The sequence below is a fragment of the Gymnoscopelus braueri genome (assembly GCF_963280865.1).
Source record: "Gymnoscopelus braueri genome assembly, chromosome: 24".
Taxonomy (NCBI): Eukaryota; Metazoa; Chordata; class Actinopteri; order Myctophiformes; family Myctophidae; genus Gymnoscopelus; species Gymnoscopelus braueri.
The window spans coordinates 28,542,699-28,555,371 of record NC_137626.1 but is presented as its reverse complement, the minus strand read 5'-3'; the positions used below and the strand labels follow the sequence as shown (position 1 = coordinate 28,555,371).

The 12,673-nt window shown below is 41.8% G+C and overlaps 1 protein-coding gene across 1 annotated transcript in view; it reads left to right on the top strand.

Annotated features, from left to right (window-relative positions):
* The window catches only part of abcb11b (ATP-binding cassette, sub-family B (MDR/TAP), member 11b), a gene marked incomplete at its 3' end in the record, with an annotated part of 29,224 nt that extends 18,899 nt beyond the window's left edge, over positions 1-10,325 (top strand). Inside the window, exons 24-29 of the mRNA XM_080422454.1 lie at positions 348-589; positions 2,022-2,178; positions 3,172-3,369; positions 4,714-4,920; positions 5,487-5,633; positions 10,125-10,325. Coding sequence (XP_080278580.1) covers positions 348-589; positions 2,022-2,178; positions 3,172-3,369; positions 4,714-4,920; positions 5,487-5,633; positions 10,125-10,325 — 1,152 coding nt within the window. The remainder of the gene's footprint in view (positions 1-347; positions 590-2,021; positions 2,179-3,171; positions 3,370-4,713; positions 4,921-5,486; positions 5,634-10,124) is intronic.
* Between the last annotated feature and the right edge of the window lie 2,348 nt (positions 10,326-12,673).

The window sequence follows — 12,673 nt, the reverse complement described above, 5'->3', positions numbered from 1 at the left end:
ACGTCTCGGGGGCAGAATGAGCTGTCGTCAACAATAGATGAGAGTGAGAGATGGTGTAAATGATAAGGATAGTGTTTCAATCACAATCTTTGAACACTAGTTTCCCCAGACGTTTTTCTTTTTACGGTGTGGCTCTGAAAGTAGTTACCGTCTGTAAGAGGGTCTGTGTGTGTGTGTGTGTGTGTGTGTGTGTGTGTGTGTGTGTGTGTGTGTGTGTGTGTGTCCAAATTTCTTGTACAAACTGCTTTGCCTAAGGCGTATTTTCATCGGCATTCAGTGAAAATTTCAAGGCACTCTAAATTTTAAGGCACTTTAAATGAAACTGAATCCAGTTGTTTGTCGTTCAGATATCGGGGGAGGCCTTAAACAACATCAGGACCATCGCTGGTCTGGGCAAAGAGAAGACCTTCGTGGAGATGTACAACAACCAGCTGGATGGACCCTACCAAGCCGCCCTCCAGAAGGCCAACGTGTACGGAGCCTGCTACGGCTTTGCCCAGTGCGTCATCTTCCTGGCCAACTCTGCCTCCTACAGGTTCGGAGGCTACCTGGTGCGACAAGAGGGGCTTCACTTTAGCATGGTCTTCAGGTGAGAGGGCAGCTGAAGGACTTCTGTCTGGTGGTGGACAACATTTATTTTTTATTGACTGTCTGTCTGTCTGTCTGTCTGTCTGTCTGTCTGTCTGTCTGTCTGTCTGTCTGTCTGTCTGTCTGTCTGTCTGTCTGTCTGTCTGTCTGTCTGTCTGACTGAATGTTTGATGGACTTTCTGACTATATGTGCCAACTGAATGACTGAAAGCTGCCAGTCAGGATTAACTGATCTGTCTGATTTTTATATCCTCTTTTATTGCATCAGTTTGCTGACTGGCCATATCGCTGTCAGTCCTGCTTCTCTTTTTTTACTTGGCTGGCTGTTTTGACGTGTGTGTGTGTGTGTGTGTGTGTGTGTGTGTGTGTGTGTGCGTGTGGTGAAGGGAATATTATTATTTTTTTAGTATTGGCAAAGGCATAAAAAGCTACTCTGTTTCCATTTTAATGAGAGCGAGGAGTCCATTGCATAATTGAGATAGAGAATAAGCAAAGCTTAGAAGGAGAAACCCTGCAGAGTATGTCTCCTCTTTAAGTCCTTCTTAAACACAGTGGTGGAAAGTAACATTTACTCAAGTACTGTACAGTTTGGAGCTCACAATGGTGTGAGCTGGTAGATCGGCTGTTTTCAAAAAGGTTTGACACATTTTGAAAGACTTTCACTTAAATTGGCCTAAATACAGGCCTTTTACTTGTAACATGGTATGTTTATATTGTGGTATTGCTACTTTTACTTAAGTAAAAAAAATCAGTGTACTTCTTCCACCACTGCTTGAAACAGTCACTCTTACATGTTAGCTTTGGTAAATGCTTAGTTGGAACACTTGTTTCATCTTGGGACGTGTCATTGATCAACTTACATCTGACAATGTTTTTATTATTATTTAATCATGCGAATTGTTGACATTACTCAAGCAAAGCACTTGTGACTGATTTATTATTAACCCATTAAAACTGGGAAAGAATTATACTTCAAAAATAGCACTTTGTGCCGCGCTATGAGCTATTGAGACCTGCTATTTTGAAAAATCGTGATCATTTGTGCAAATCTTTGAATATATAAATGTTTTTTAACTCAAATCTTTGCTTCTGGGGATCCTTGAACAACATATTTTGAGATGGGGGTCCGTGGTCAAATACATATCATTTTGGGGGTCCTTGACATGAAAAGGTTTGAGCACCACTGATATATAGAAACATAGGTTTTTCAGAAAACCGTTAGGATTTAGAAGACATTAGTGGAATTCGCCTCAGGTCTTAATGGGTTAATATGTTTGATTATTATTTATTATGACTGCTAGGAGTCATTACTATGCCAGCAGGGGAATGAATGTTGGGCATGTTTCTGGACATGTCGTGTGTTGATGATTCCTTCATCAATAAGAAACACAGTGCATTCTACTGACCTATACTGTGTGGTTGTTGCGGTATAGGGTCATCTCTGCCATAGTGACCAGTGGCACTGCCCTGGGCAGAGCCTCCTCCTACACGCCCGACTACGCCAAGGCCAAGATATCAGCCGCGCGCTTCTTCCAGCTGCTCGACCGCGTGCCCAAGATCAGTGTCTATAGCAACGAGGGAGACAAATGGGTATGACATCAGCCATGAATTTACTCTTAGTGCACCGGCACACAAGGCTCGCAATTACAGTAATTTCACAATCATATGTGGATTACTGTCATTAGAGCATGTCAAAGTGTCCCTGGGCAAAACACTTAGCCCCTAACAAGTGTCCCTGGGCAAAACACTTAGCCCCTAACCGCTGCCTCTCTTGCTCATCTGAGCAGCACTCTGCTTGGTCAAGTGCAGAAAAACAATTTCCCCTTGCGGTCATTCATTCCCCCCCCCCCCCCCTCCAGACAGAGTTAATACAAATGTAACAAAATGGACCCTTACAGGTGTAGTGCAACATTGATTGATAAACACATTCATAAATTAACAACACACACATATATATATATATATATATATATATATATATATATATATATATATACACACATGAATGCATGTATTGTCATGCATGCATTGTACATAACATGCATGCACGTATCTATATTTGTATGCATGTTTGCATGCATGTTCTGTATATTTATGCCAGCATTTCTACCTACAGTACAGCATATGCCACCCACCACCACAGACAGACCTATACCCTGGTCTTTATTTTAGGGAACAGCAGATGGCGCTATAACACATAATGGGAACACACTACAGCCTTGCTTGCCCCACCACCCTTCTACAGCATGGCACATAAAATAGATAGATTGTCTAACACAGGGTTTGTCTGTACAGTATGTACGTCTGCCCCCACATTATACGTAGACCATTCACACCCACCGGCACACTCACTAAGTGCATGACATGATGAAAGAGAACCACATCTAGCCATAAATTAAGCCAATGGCTGCACAACCAGAAGTTGGTTGTCTGGTGAAGTGAAAGTCTAAGTGGAACTCATGATGAAAGGTTCAACTACAGTGCAGCTTCGCTCACAAACTGCATATTATAGTAGGCTAACTTACGTATTTAAAGATCAGACAGGGAGGCCATGCCATTTTAGACTCTATATTTGTTTTTTAGGATAACTTCCGCGGGGACCTGGAGTTCATCGACTGTAAGTTCACTTACCCCACCAGACCAGACATGCAGGTGCTGAACGGGCTGAACGTGTCTGTGAAGCCCGGCCAGACGCTGGCCTTCGTGGGCAGCAGTGGCTGTGGAAAGAGCACCAGTGTGCAGCTGCTGGAGAGGTTTTATGACCCCGACCACGGCAAAGTGGTGAGAGGACACACACACACGCACACACACACACGATAACAGAACAACACAGAACATTACTGTACATAAACATAATATGTTTATGTACAGTAGGATATATTATATCCAATACACGTATACTTTATTACTGTATGCATCGCAGAATGTAGAATGTATGAGGGGTCTCTCCCTGTGTGTGTGTGTGTGTGTGTGTGTGTGTGTGTGTGTGTGTGTGTGTGTGTGTGTGTGTGTGTGTGTGTGTGTGTGTGTGTGTGTGTGTGTGTGTGTGTGTGTGTGTGTGTGTGTGTGTGTGTGTGAGGTAAGATAAAACTTTATTATCTTCAAGGCTGCAGTTTGGTTTACAGCAGCAGTAAAAAAAAAAAAAAAACCAACAAACAATGGAACAACAACGTACAATAGACTTATTGCATTTTGTGAGAAAAGATCCTGTTTGTTACCAGGCAGGTACAAGGGCACAGTTATGCAAGTCTTTGTGCGCTGTGTGCTGTGTGAGTTAACGGTACCGTACCACATCGATTCTCTGCTTTATCACTGAGACATTTTCAAGCAATGTGAAGGGTCATTGCCAATGTACTGTATAGCCATTGTTAATAGTGTGACCATGTGATCATGGAACAACTGGATACCGCCTTGAGGCACTGTGTGTGATTTGAAAGGGACTATAATAGTGTAGTTGTTGTGAGTTAACCCTCATGAACCCTATAGTGTCCCTGTTCTGTACATGTCATAATAGGCGAACATTCAGACGAACATAGGGTGAAAAATAGCAGATATGCAAGCTCAGAAATATATGGGGCAGCAGTGGCTCAGAAGGTACAGTGGCTGTCTTGGAAGGTTCCCGGTGTGATCCCCAGATGTTCCTGGCTGCGTGTCGAAGTGTCCTTTAGCAAGACACTGAACCCCTATCTGCCCCATGAGGGGCAGGTGACTTGCATGGTTTCCTCCACCGTCTGGTGTTTGAATGGATGAATGCACTGGATGAATGTACCTCACATTGTAAAGCCTTTTGGAGAGACCTGCTGCTGTAAATAAATGCACCTTTTTCCATTTTTGAAAGGGTATTAAGCATATTATATTCCCACAAAAAGCACATGTACTGTATGTATATTTCCCCCAAAATGAACCCTGGAAAAACAAACATACTGTACAACAGCATAAAAGATACTGTATGTGAATGATGTGTTCTGTACAGGTGATTTGATTTGATTTTAAAAGAAATACAAGTAGATCACAATATAACTTAAACTGATCCTGAACTTATTTCCATTGTGTCCTTGTTTGTATTAGCGCTGTGTTGTGTTCAGGAATGATGTTTACGGTGAAACTCACACTGTTGTCTTGCAGCTGATCGACGGGCACGATTCGACACGCGTCAACGTCTCCTTCCTGCGGTCGAAGATCGGCATCGTGTCACAGGAGCCCATCCTGTTCGACTGCAGCATTGCGGAGAACATCAAGTACGGCGACAACTCGCGGGACATCAGCGAGGACGATGTCATCTCCGCCGCCAAAAAGGCCCAGCTCCACGACTTTGTGATGTCACTACCTGAGGTACTTTAGACAAGCACACTACTGTCAGGCAATATTCCAGTTTTGTTAAAAAGTTAAAACTCTATGTTCCGTAATCATTACTGGGGGAGACCCCAGTAACAGGGGTCTCCCCATCTCATCAGCTCTTTAGTAAACAGAAAATGTATTTTCAGGTCGGGATACCAATTTTATCCAATCAGGAGGGAGAACTCCACAAAGATTATTAATCAGCTTAGTTTTATAGTGTTCCTGTTCCACATTTAGTTTCAACACATCCAATTTCACTTGTTGATCCTGTATCCTGTATGACTATGAGTTGTCTCTCCTGATTGGATAAAATTGCTAATTTTATCCAATGGTATCCCAACTTGAAAATGTATTTTCTGTTTACTAAAGAGCCGGAGAGACAGGGAGACCGCTGTTGCCGAACAAAAACACCCTCTAGCAATGGGTTCTATTGGAATATAGAGCTATTTAACACTTATTTTAACAAAAACACATTGCATACAGCACCTTTAACACGCTCTAATCACGCACACACACCATCTTCTCATCGATCTAATGGTACTTTTGTCTCGGGTGCCTAGAAATACGACACCAACGTGGGCGCTCATGGCTCTCAGCTCTCTCGTGGTCAGAAACAGCGCATCGCCATTGCCAGAGCCATCATACGTGACCCCAAGATCCTGCTGCTGGACGAGGCTACCTCTGCCCTGGACACGGAGAGCGAGAAGGTGCGTTCTATGCTCAGCGGGGTCCTCGTCAAACCTGTTTTAATTCAGCTGATCTGTGAAATGGTTAACCACTTTAAGTCGTACATGCTTTGCTGTACGATGAATAACGGATGCCACACTTTGGTGCAAAGAGATTTTTAATGTTCTCCCCTCACGAGAGATTATATGCAGTCTATAAAGGCAATGAAACATCTTTGCTGAAGCTCTGGGCACCACTCAAACTACTTCCCCACTGAAATCTCTCTGATCGTTTTGAAAGGTCAGTGTCCTTTTAGTTGGATCCCCTCTTTGGGATAGACCGACTGAATGTGGTTCGGGAAATGGTGAATATATGGTTTCTCATTCTGTTGTATCAATGGAGTGATTGCTATACCTGTTAAAGACATCTAGGTGCTTGTGTTTGCGGGTGATACGTCCCTCTTTGTGCTATACGGAGTGTTGTGGCATGCTTTTTATCGCTCTTATATTACACTGATGACACTACTGGTGGTGTTGATGGATTGTGGAATAGCAGGCTATTTTTTTCCGTTTCCACTCTTTGTGTGTTGTGTGAGTTTGTAGATCAGCTATTTTATTAACAAAACTGAAAGACTTTCATCTATTATGACATGCTCAAAATAGCGGCACCTTTTTCTAAACTCGACACAAATGCAGGAGAACTTTGAGTCCAACTCAAAGTGAAAGCAACGTTTTATTTCTTCAGTCCATACAAAACACCGGGGCAGAACTAACTAGACAGGTGAAACTCAGAAACAATCAACACAGGGATCCCGGATTGGCTGGGGCAAACAGAACAAAACACGGAGACAGATCTTGACAGGCACCATGTTGTTAAACACAGAGGCTAAGTGACAAGAAATGTTATGTGAAATGAAGGAAGGGAATTAGTACTAGTAGTAAAATACTATTATGTGAGGTGAAAAAATGTGGCATTTGAAAAACATTGCGCCTCGAGCACATTGGATGATAATGGCCCTAGGAGCCAACATTTGGCATTCAGAGCACAGTCGGCCACTTGGTATTCTCTCAATGCTGAGAGCACAGCTACTTGATTAATATGAAAACGATCATCACTAGTCATGTCTGTGATTAGTACTGACCACCGGAGCATTGAACCTACTGTGCTGCACGAGCACTTCAGATGATTATGGGACAAGCCTTAAAGGCTGCTTGCCCAGTTCAGATGATTATGGGCCTTAGAGGCTGCTTTCAGTGATTATGGTGGTTAGAACAGTGGTTCTAAAACTTTTTTTGCTTCAGTATCCACCCTGATATCTGGATCAAAGTACTCCCTTTACCCAAGTGCATCATTTTTCTCAACAAAACTACAAGAAAACCATAGCTAGTGTGATACCATGAATGAGTGATAACCCACCTTTTCAATATATCATTACAAATAAGAAATGGAGGGAAAGTATTGCTTTCTATTCAAGAAGAGTTGTGCTAGTCAGGTTTTTGATTTAATGTGGTTTAACGCTTCAACAGGTTCACACAATTTATCAATATTTTATCATTAGACATAGCAGTACAATAAACATTCCCATTTTCAACTTTCTCTCACATACAAAAACAACAACAAAACAAAAATAGAAATCCCACCCCGTCCCCTGTGTCTTTCTTGGCCTTTCAATTAAAAAGAAGCCCTGCTGCTTTACCCATGTCTCACACTCACCAACTTCACTCACGCACATGACACGCTCGGGCACACACACACACACACACACACACACACACACACACACACACACACTACACACTATACACACACACACACACACACACACACACACACACACACACACACACACACACACACACACACACACACACACACACACACACACACACACACACACACACACACACACACACACACGCACACACTTCATGAGACAGTGGAGCGAGACCCCATGTTTGGTACAAATGTCACACTTAGACTCTCAAAATCATTGTCTTGAAAACCTTTAAGTGCTAGTGGCCAATCTTCAAAAATGTTGTCTATCTACAGTATGAACAGTGTCAAGACATGCTAATATTCAGTTAACCCATTTAGACCTGAGGCCGATTCTAAAAACGCCTTCTAAATCCTGACCTAAGTTTTCTGAAAGAAAATAAATAATAATGTATGTTGATATATACTGTATTTAGCAACAACTACACACAGAGGTGTTCCTGGCTTGAAAGGTATAACAACGTGTTCCACGTTACTATACTAAATGAGTTGCAATAGAACACAAGAGTGTGTTATGATGAATAACATCTCAGCTGTGATCAGATCATGATGTTATTCACACAACACACAAGCGTTCTATTGCTCTTATACACACAGTGTATACAAACAGTTTTATACATAATTGCTTTCACATTGTAAATTAAACAAAGAGATATCAAGGTTTGATCAAGAGTTAATATCTACTCTGTTGCATTGCTAAGCAACTCGTACTGTGCTGGAACATTGTGGGTCGTAGATTCTAGTTTAATATCAGACATTTAGACATTTGAACGATGTCACAGCTGAACATGACTGCACACAGTTATAGTATAGTCTACAGTAGATCTCCTAACCTGGGGGATTGCTCACATTGTGGTTGGCTACAGCAGTTGGTTGTCACGTCCGATGACGTATACAGTATGTTAGTGTAAAGGATGGGTAAAGTAAAACCATTTGACAATAAAATAGGACAAACTGTTGATTAGAACACTAAATGCCTCAAAGTGGTAAATCATGATGCATGTATGAATGAATGAATATGTTCGCTTGACTTGGTCTTATCCACGGTGTGGTGCATGCCCATGCAACTTGTTAAGGCTATCTGTATTGCGGTACTCAGAAAGTATAACAGACACAACAATGAGGCAGAGACCACAACTCAGATCTTAACCCATTCAATCCGGGAACGCATCTCTGTCAATTTAGATTTCTTTGGCTATTCAAAAATAGCAGATATACAAGCTAGAAAACGTGTGCAAATCTTTTCTTCTCGGGGTCCCTGGAACAAAATGTTTTACAAATGTTCGCTTTAAAAAATATATATTAAAAGATTTGCAAAAATGTTCAAGATCTTCCAAAAAATTGCAGATCTACAAGCTCATAGCACCGCTCCATGAGCTTGTAGATCTTTTAATAGCCGAATAAATAAAAAATGACAGAGATGCGTCCGGATTGAATGGGTTAAAGTATGGGAGATTTTAAAAGTATTCGAATACTGGAGCCAAACGTACAGTACATGTCACAATGGGACACGCTGTCTGACTCCCAGAGCAACATACGTTCACAGTTTACAGTATATACTCATGCAACGGAACACACCAGTAACGGGAACAGACCAGAATTAACAATGAGAGTAATAAGCCCATCCAGCAATCCAAGTGTCATCTGATAATAAGGGGTCTGAGAGAAAACAGACCAGAACGAGTCAGGTCAGATCTTAACTCTATAGTTGTGCCACAGCTGTGCTGGTCAGTAGGCCTACAAGCAGTAAATTCCTTGCCCTCAAGATGAAATCTCACAAAACATTCCACAACTGCTGATGGAGAGAGGACTATAAAGTATTATAGGACTCTATTGTAGATTATATAGTATAGTATATAGTAATAATAATAATAATGCCTTTTATTTATAACGCACTTTACATTCTTGCGAATCTCAAAGTGCTACAGGGTTAAAGCAAGGCATAAAAACAGCATAGGCAACCAAACAATAACATGGGACCCAACTTGGCGAGACTAAAGAAGGGTCAAATTAAAACTAGGTAAAAAAACAGGGCAAAGACAAAAAACATACGCCCAGGAAAAATTAAGAAACCGCTTTGTTAAAAAGGTAGGTTTTTAGTCAATTTTTAAAAGCATCAGTGGACTGTGGTGCTCTCAGGTGTTCGGGGAGGGCATTCCACAGACACGGGGCTGTATAGCAGAAGGCCCGGTCTCCCATGGTGCGGAGGTTGGTGTTGGGGACAAGGAGAAGGTTGGAAGAGCGGACGCTTCGAGTGGCAGGTTTTGGGGCGAGGAGTTCTTTGAGGCGGGGGGGTGGGGGAATTGCCATAGATGCACTGATGTGTGAGAAGGGAAATCTTGTATTCAGTCCTGAAGGGGATGGGGAGCCAGTGAAGTGAACGGAGGATGGGTGTAATGCGATCGTATTTTCGCACTCTCATCAGGATCCTAGCAGCGCTGTTTTGAATGTACTGGAGCCTCTGGAGGCTCTTGTTACGGATCCCGATGAGTAGTGCATTGCAGTAATCCAGCCTGGAGGAGACAAAGGCGTGGACGAGTAGTAGTAGTATATTTGAGCTCATATAAATGTTCACATCTCAGAATTTTTCGACAAACTTCGCATGTGTGACTGCATGTATAACTCTATGTCCATTTGCGTATGTATGTGTGTGTGTGTGTGTGTGTGTGTGTGTGTGTGTGTGTGTGTGTGTGTGTGTGTGTGTGTGTGTGTGTGTGTGTGTGTGTGTGTGTGTGTGTGTGTGTGTGTGTGTGTTGCAGACAGTGCAAGAGGCCCTGGACAAGGCCAGGGAGGGCCGAACATGCATCGTCATCGCCCATCGCCTGTCCACCATCCAGAACTCGAACATCATCGCCGTCATGTCCAGAGGCTTGGTGGTTGAGAAGGGAGCACACGACCAGCTCATGGGCCTCAAGGGGGCGTATTACAAGCTGGTGACCACTGGAGCACCAATCAGCTAACCGCGAACCACACAGGGTGAGGCTTAAAGGAGTAGTTCACCCCAAATAAATCTCATTTTCTATCAATTACACACCCCATGAAGCCTTGAAATTCACCCCATGAATTCAAGGCTTCATGGGGTGTGTAATTGATAGAAAATAAGTACTTTTTTGGGTGAACTACTCCTTTAATGTGTACCCCTTCGCACAGTCAAGAATGACTGTGCGAAGGGTGTTCAACTGCAGTGGTGGAAAGTAACTAAGTACATTTACTCAAGTAAATTAAGTACTTTTAATTTTGAGTACAGTTTTGGTACTTAAAGTACATTTTGATGCCAATACTTTTACTTTTACTCAAGTAGATTTTGTAATTGTAACAGACTATTTCTACAATAGGGTATTGATACTTTTACTTGAGTAAAACATTTGAGTACTTCTTCCATCATGCCTTTTGTCAGTTGACGTCATTTCTGTCGAGCGATGGGATCATGCGACAGAGTATTAGCCTTAAGCCAATTAGCCAACGGAGCTGAAAGTCTACCCAGAGGAAGATGATGGGGGTATGGATCACATTACTGTATGTCAGTAGTTCCCAAACTGGGGGTCGGGTCCCCAAATTATTTTTGGGGTCCCCCAGATGATTAGCTTAATGTGCAACATTGTTTTCTCACTCAACAGTAAACAAACCAACATACAGTATGAGTGTATACAGGGTATCTGCACATTTCTAAAGTTACAGTTTAATGACTTTTAAGACCTTTTTAATACCAAATTGGTCAAATATTACGTAAGAAAGAGGTGAACATTGAAAAAATAGCCTAATTACAAGCTCACTACGCCTCGCAGTGCGAGGAGCTTGTAGTTCAGCTATTTTTACAATATTTATCTGTGGAACCGAGTCAAAATAAATGTAATACCTACAATTCCAAGAGCTTGTCAGGGTGGGGTCCCTTGTTCAAATATGATTATTTGGGGGGGGGGGCCTGAAAAGTTTGGGAACCCTTGCTGTAAGTCTTGATGAGAGCCCCTGTCTGGATGTATTGCACATGTGCTGTGTGCAGTATGTTTAATGAAGTAGAGCTTGAAATGACTGTAGGCCTGTCACAGCAATGTTTGGCCAACGTTATGAAGAACATCTCAAGGTTAGATGGAACATCAAGGAAATATTATTTTATGTTTTATGTTTTTATTTTATAATGATGATCTGAATGTGACGTACCTGTGTAGGTACTGCATTAGCCGTCTGTACATACGTATATTATGCATTTTCTTTGTTTTGTCTGAGAGGACTAAGTTGTACAGTACTTGTACTCCAAGCGTCCAAAATGGTGGCATGTGTCTTTTTTTTTTAACAAACCCTCCAGACGTTCTGTAACAGGGCAATATTAGCTCTAACCCTCCTTTTTCATTACAACTGTGGAAACCCTTGTAGCCCATCATACCAGCTCAGTATTGAAGTCTTTATTTTTGGAGCAGGGTTACCATTTGAGACATGAGGATTGCTGGAGGGTCTCAAACCACAATCTGTTATATTTCAGGATGGCCGCACCATGTATTGCTAGTTTTTTTTCCCTCTTCTTGAGTGTTTGGCTTGCTTGTACTTTACCTATGTCTTTGTGGGGTACCTTGTCCAAGATGCTTCCTTCCATAGTTCCTTAGCATCAATTCGGTTTTTGCAATAAGTCTGGACTCTTATTGTGTGTGTTGATAAAAACAATAGTTAATTTAATATCGTTGTAAAGAAATATTGATAATCCCAAAATACATGTGACCAAGTCTGAAATATAATATACAGAAAAACCTACGGTAGGCATGACAATCTAAGTCAGTAGAATGGGTGCCAATTAGATACAGTACATCTGTATCATCTATTCTGCAGGTGGACGAACTGGACAAATACTCCGAAAAACATAGTTTCCACTTTTATCTTACCACTTTACTTTTTTTTTAAATCAGTAACAACGGTGCAGATAAAAAAAACTAGCAGGAGTCACAAACTCATATAGAAGTGTCACAATGAAATCCTTTACTCTCCCAAAGACTAGATGGAATAACGTGTACAATAACGTGTACAATACAAATACACTACTACTAACATGCAGAATGACTGTGCTGAAACATTAACATGTCCTCTTCTTTCATGTGATTTTATGTATCTATGTGCTATTTTTCATTACTACACTAGTAATAGTAAACTAGGAATTCCTGTCTATTGATGATAATGTTTGTAACAAGAATAAACCTAACGTTGAGAAGAACTCTGTGAGCACCGTGCTGTGACTGTCTCCTGCACTTCTTCACTCCAGTGTACCTGAGCGTAAGTGCATTGAGCATCTTCTGCCTCAACTGCCTTCCACGCCGCAACATGT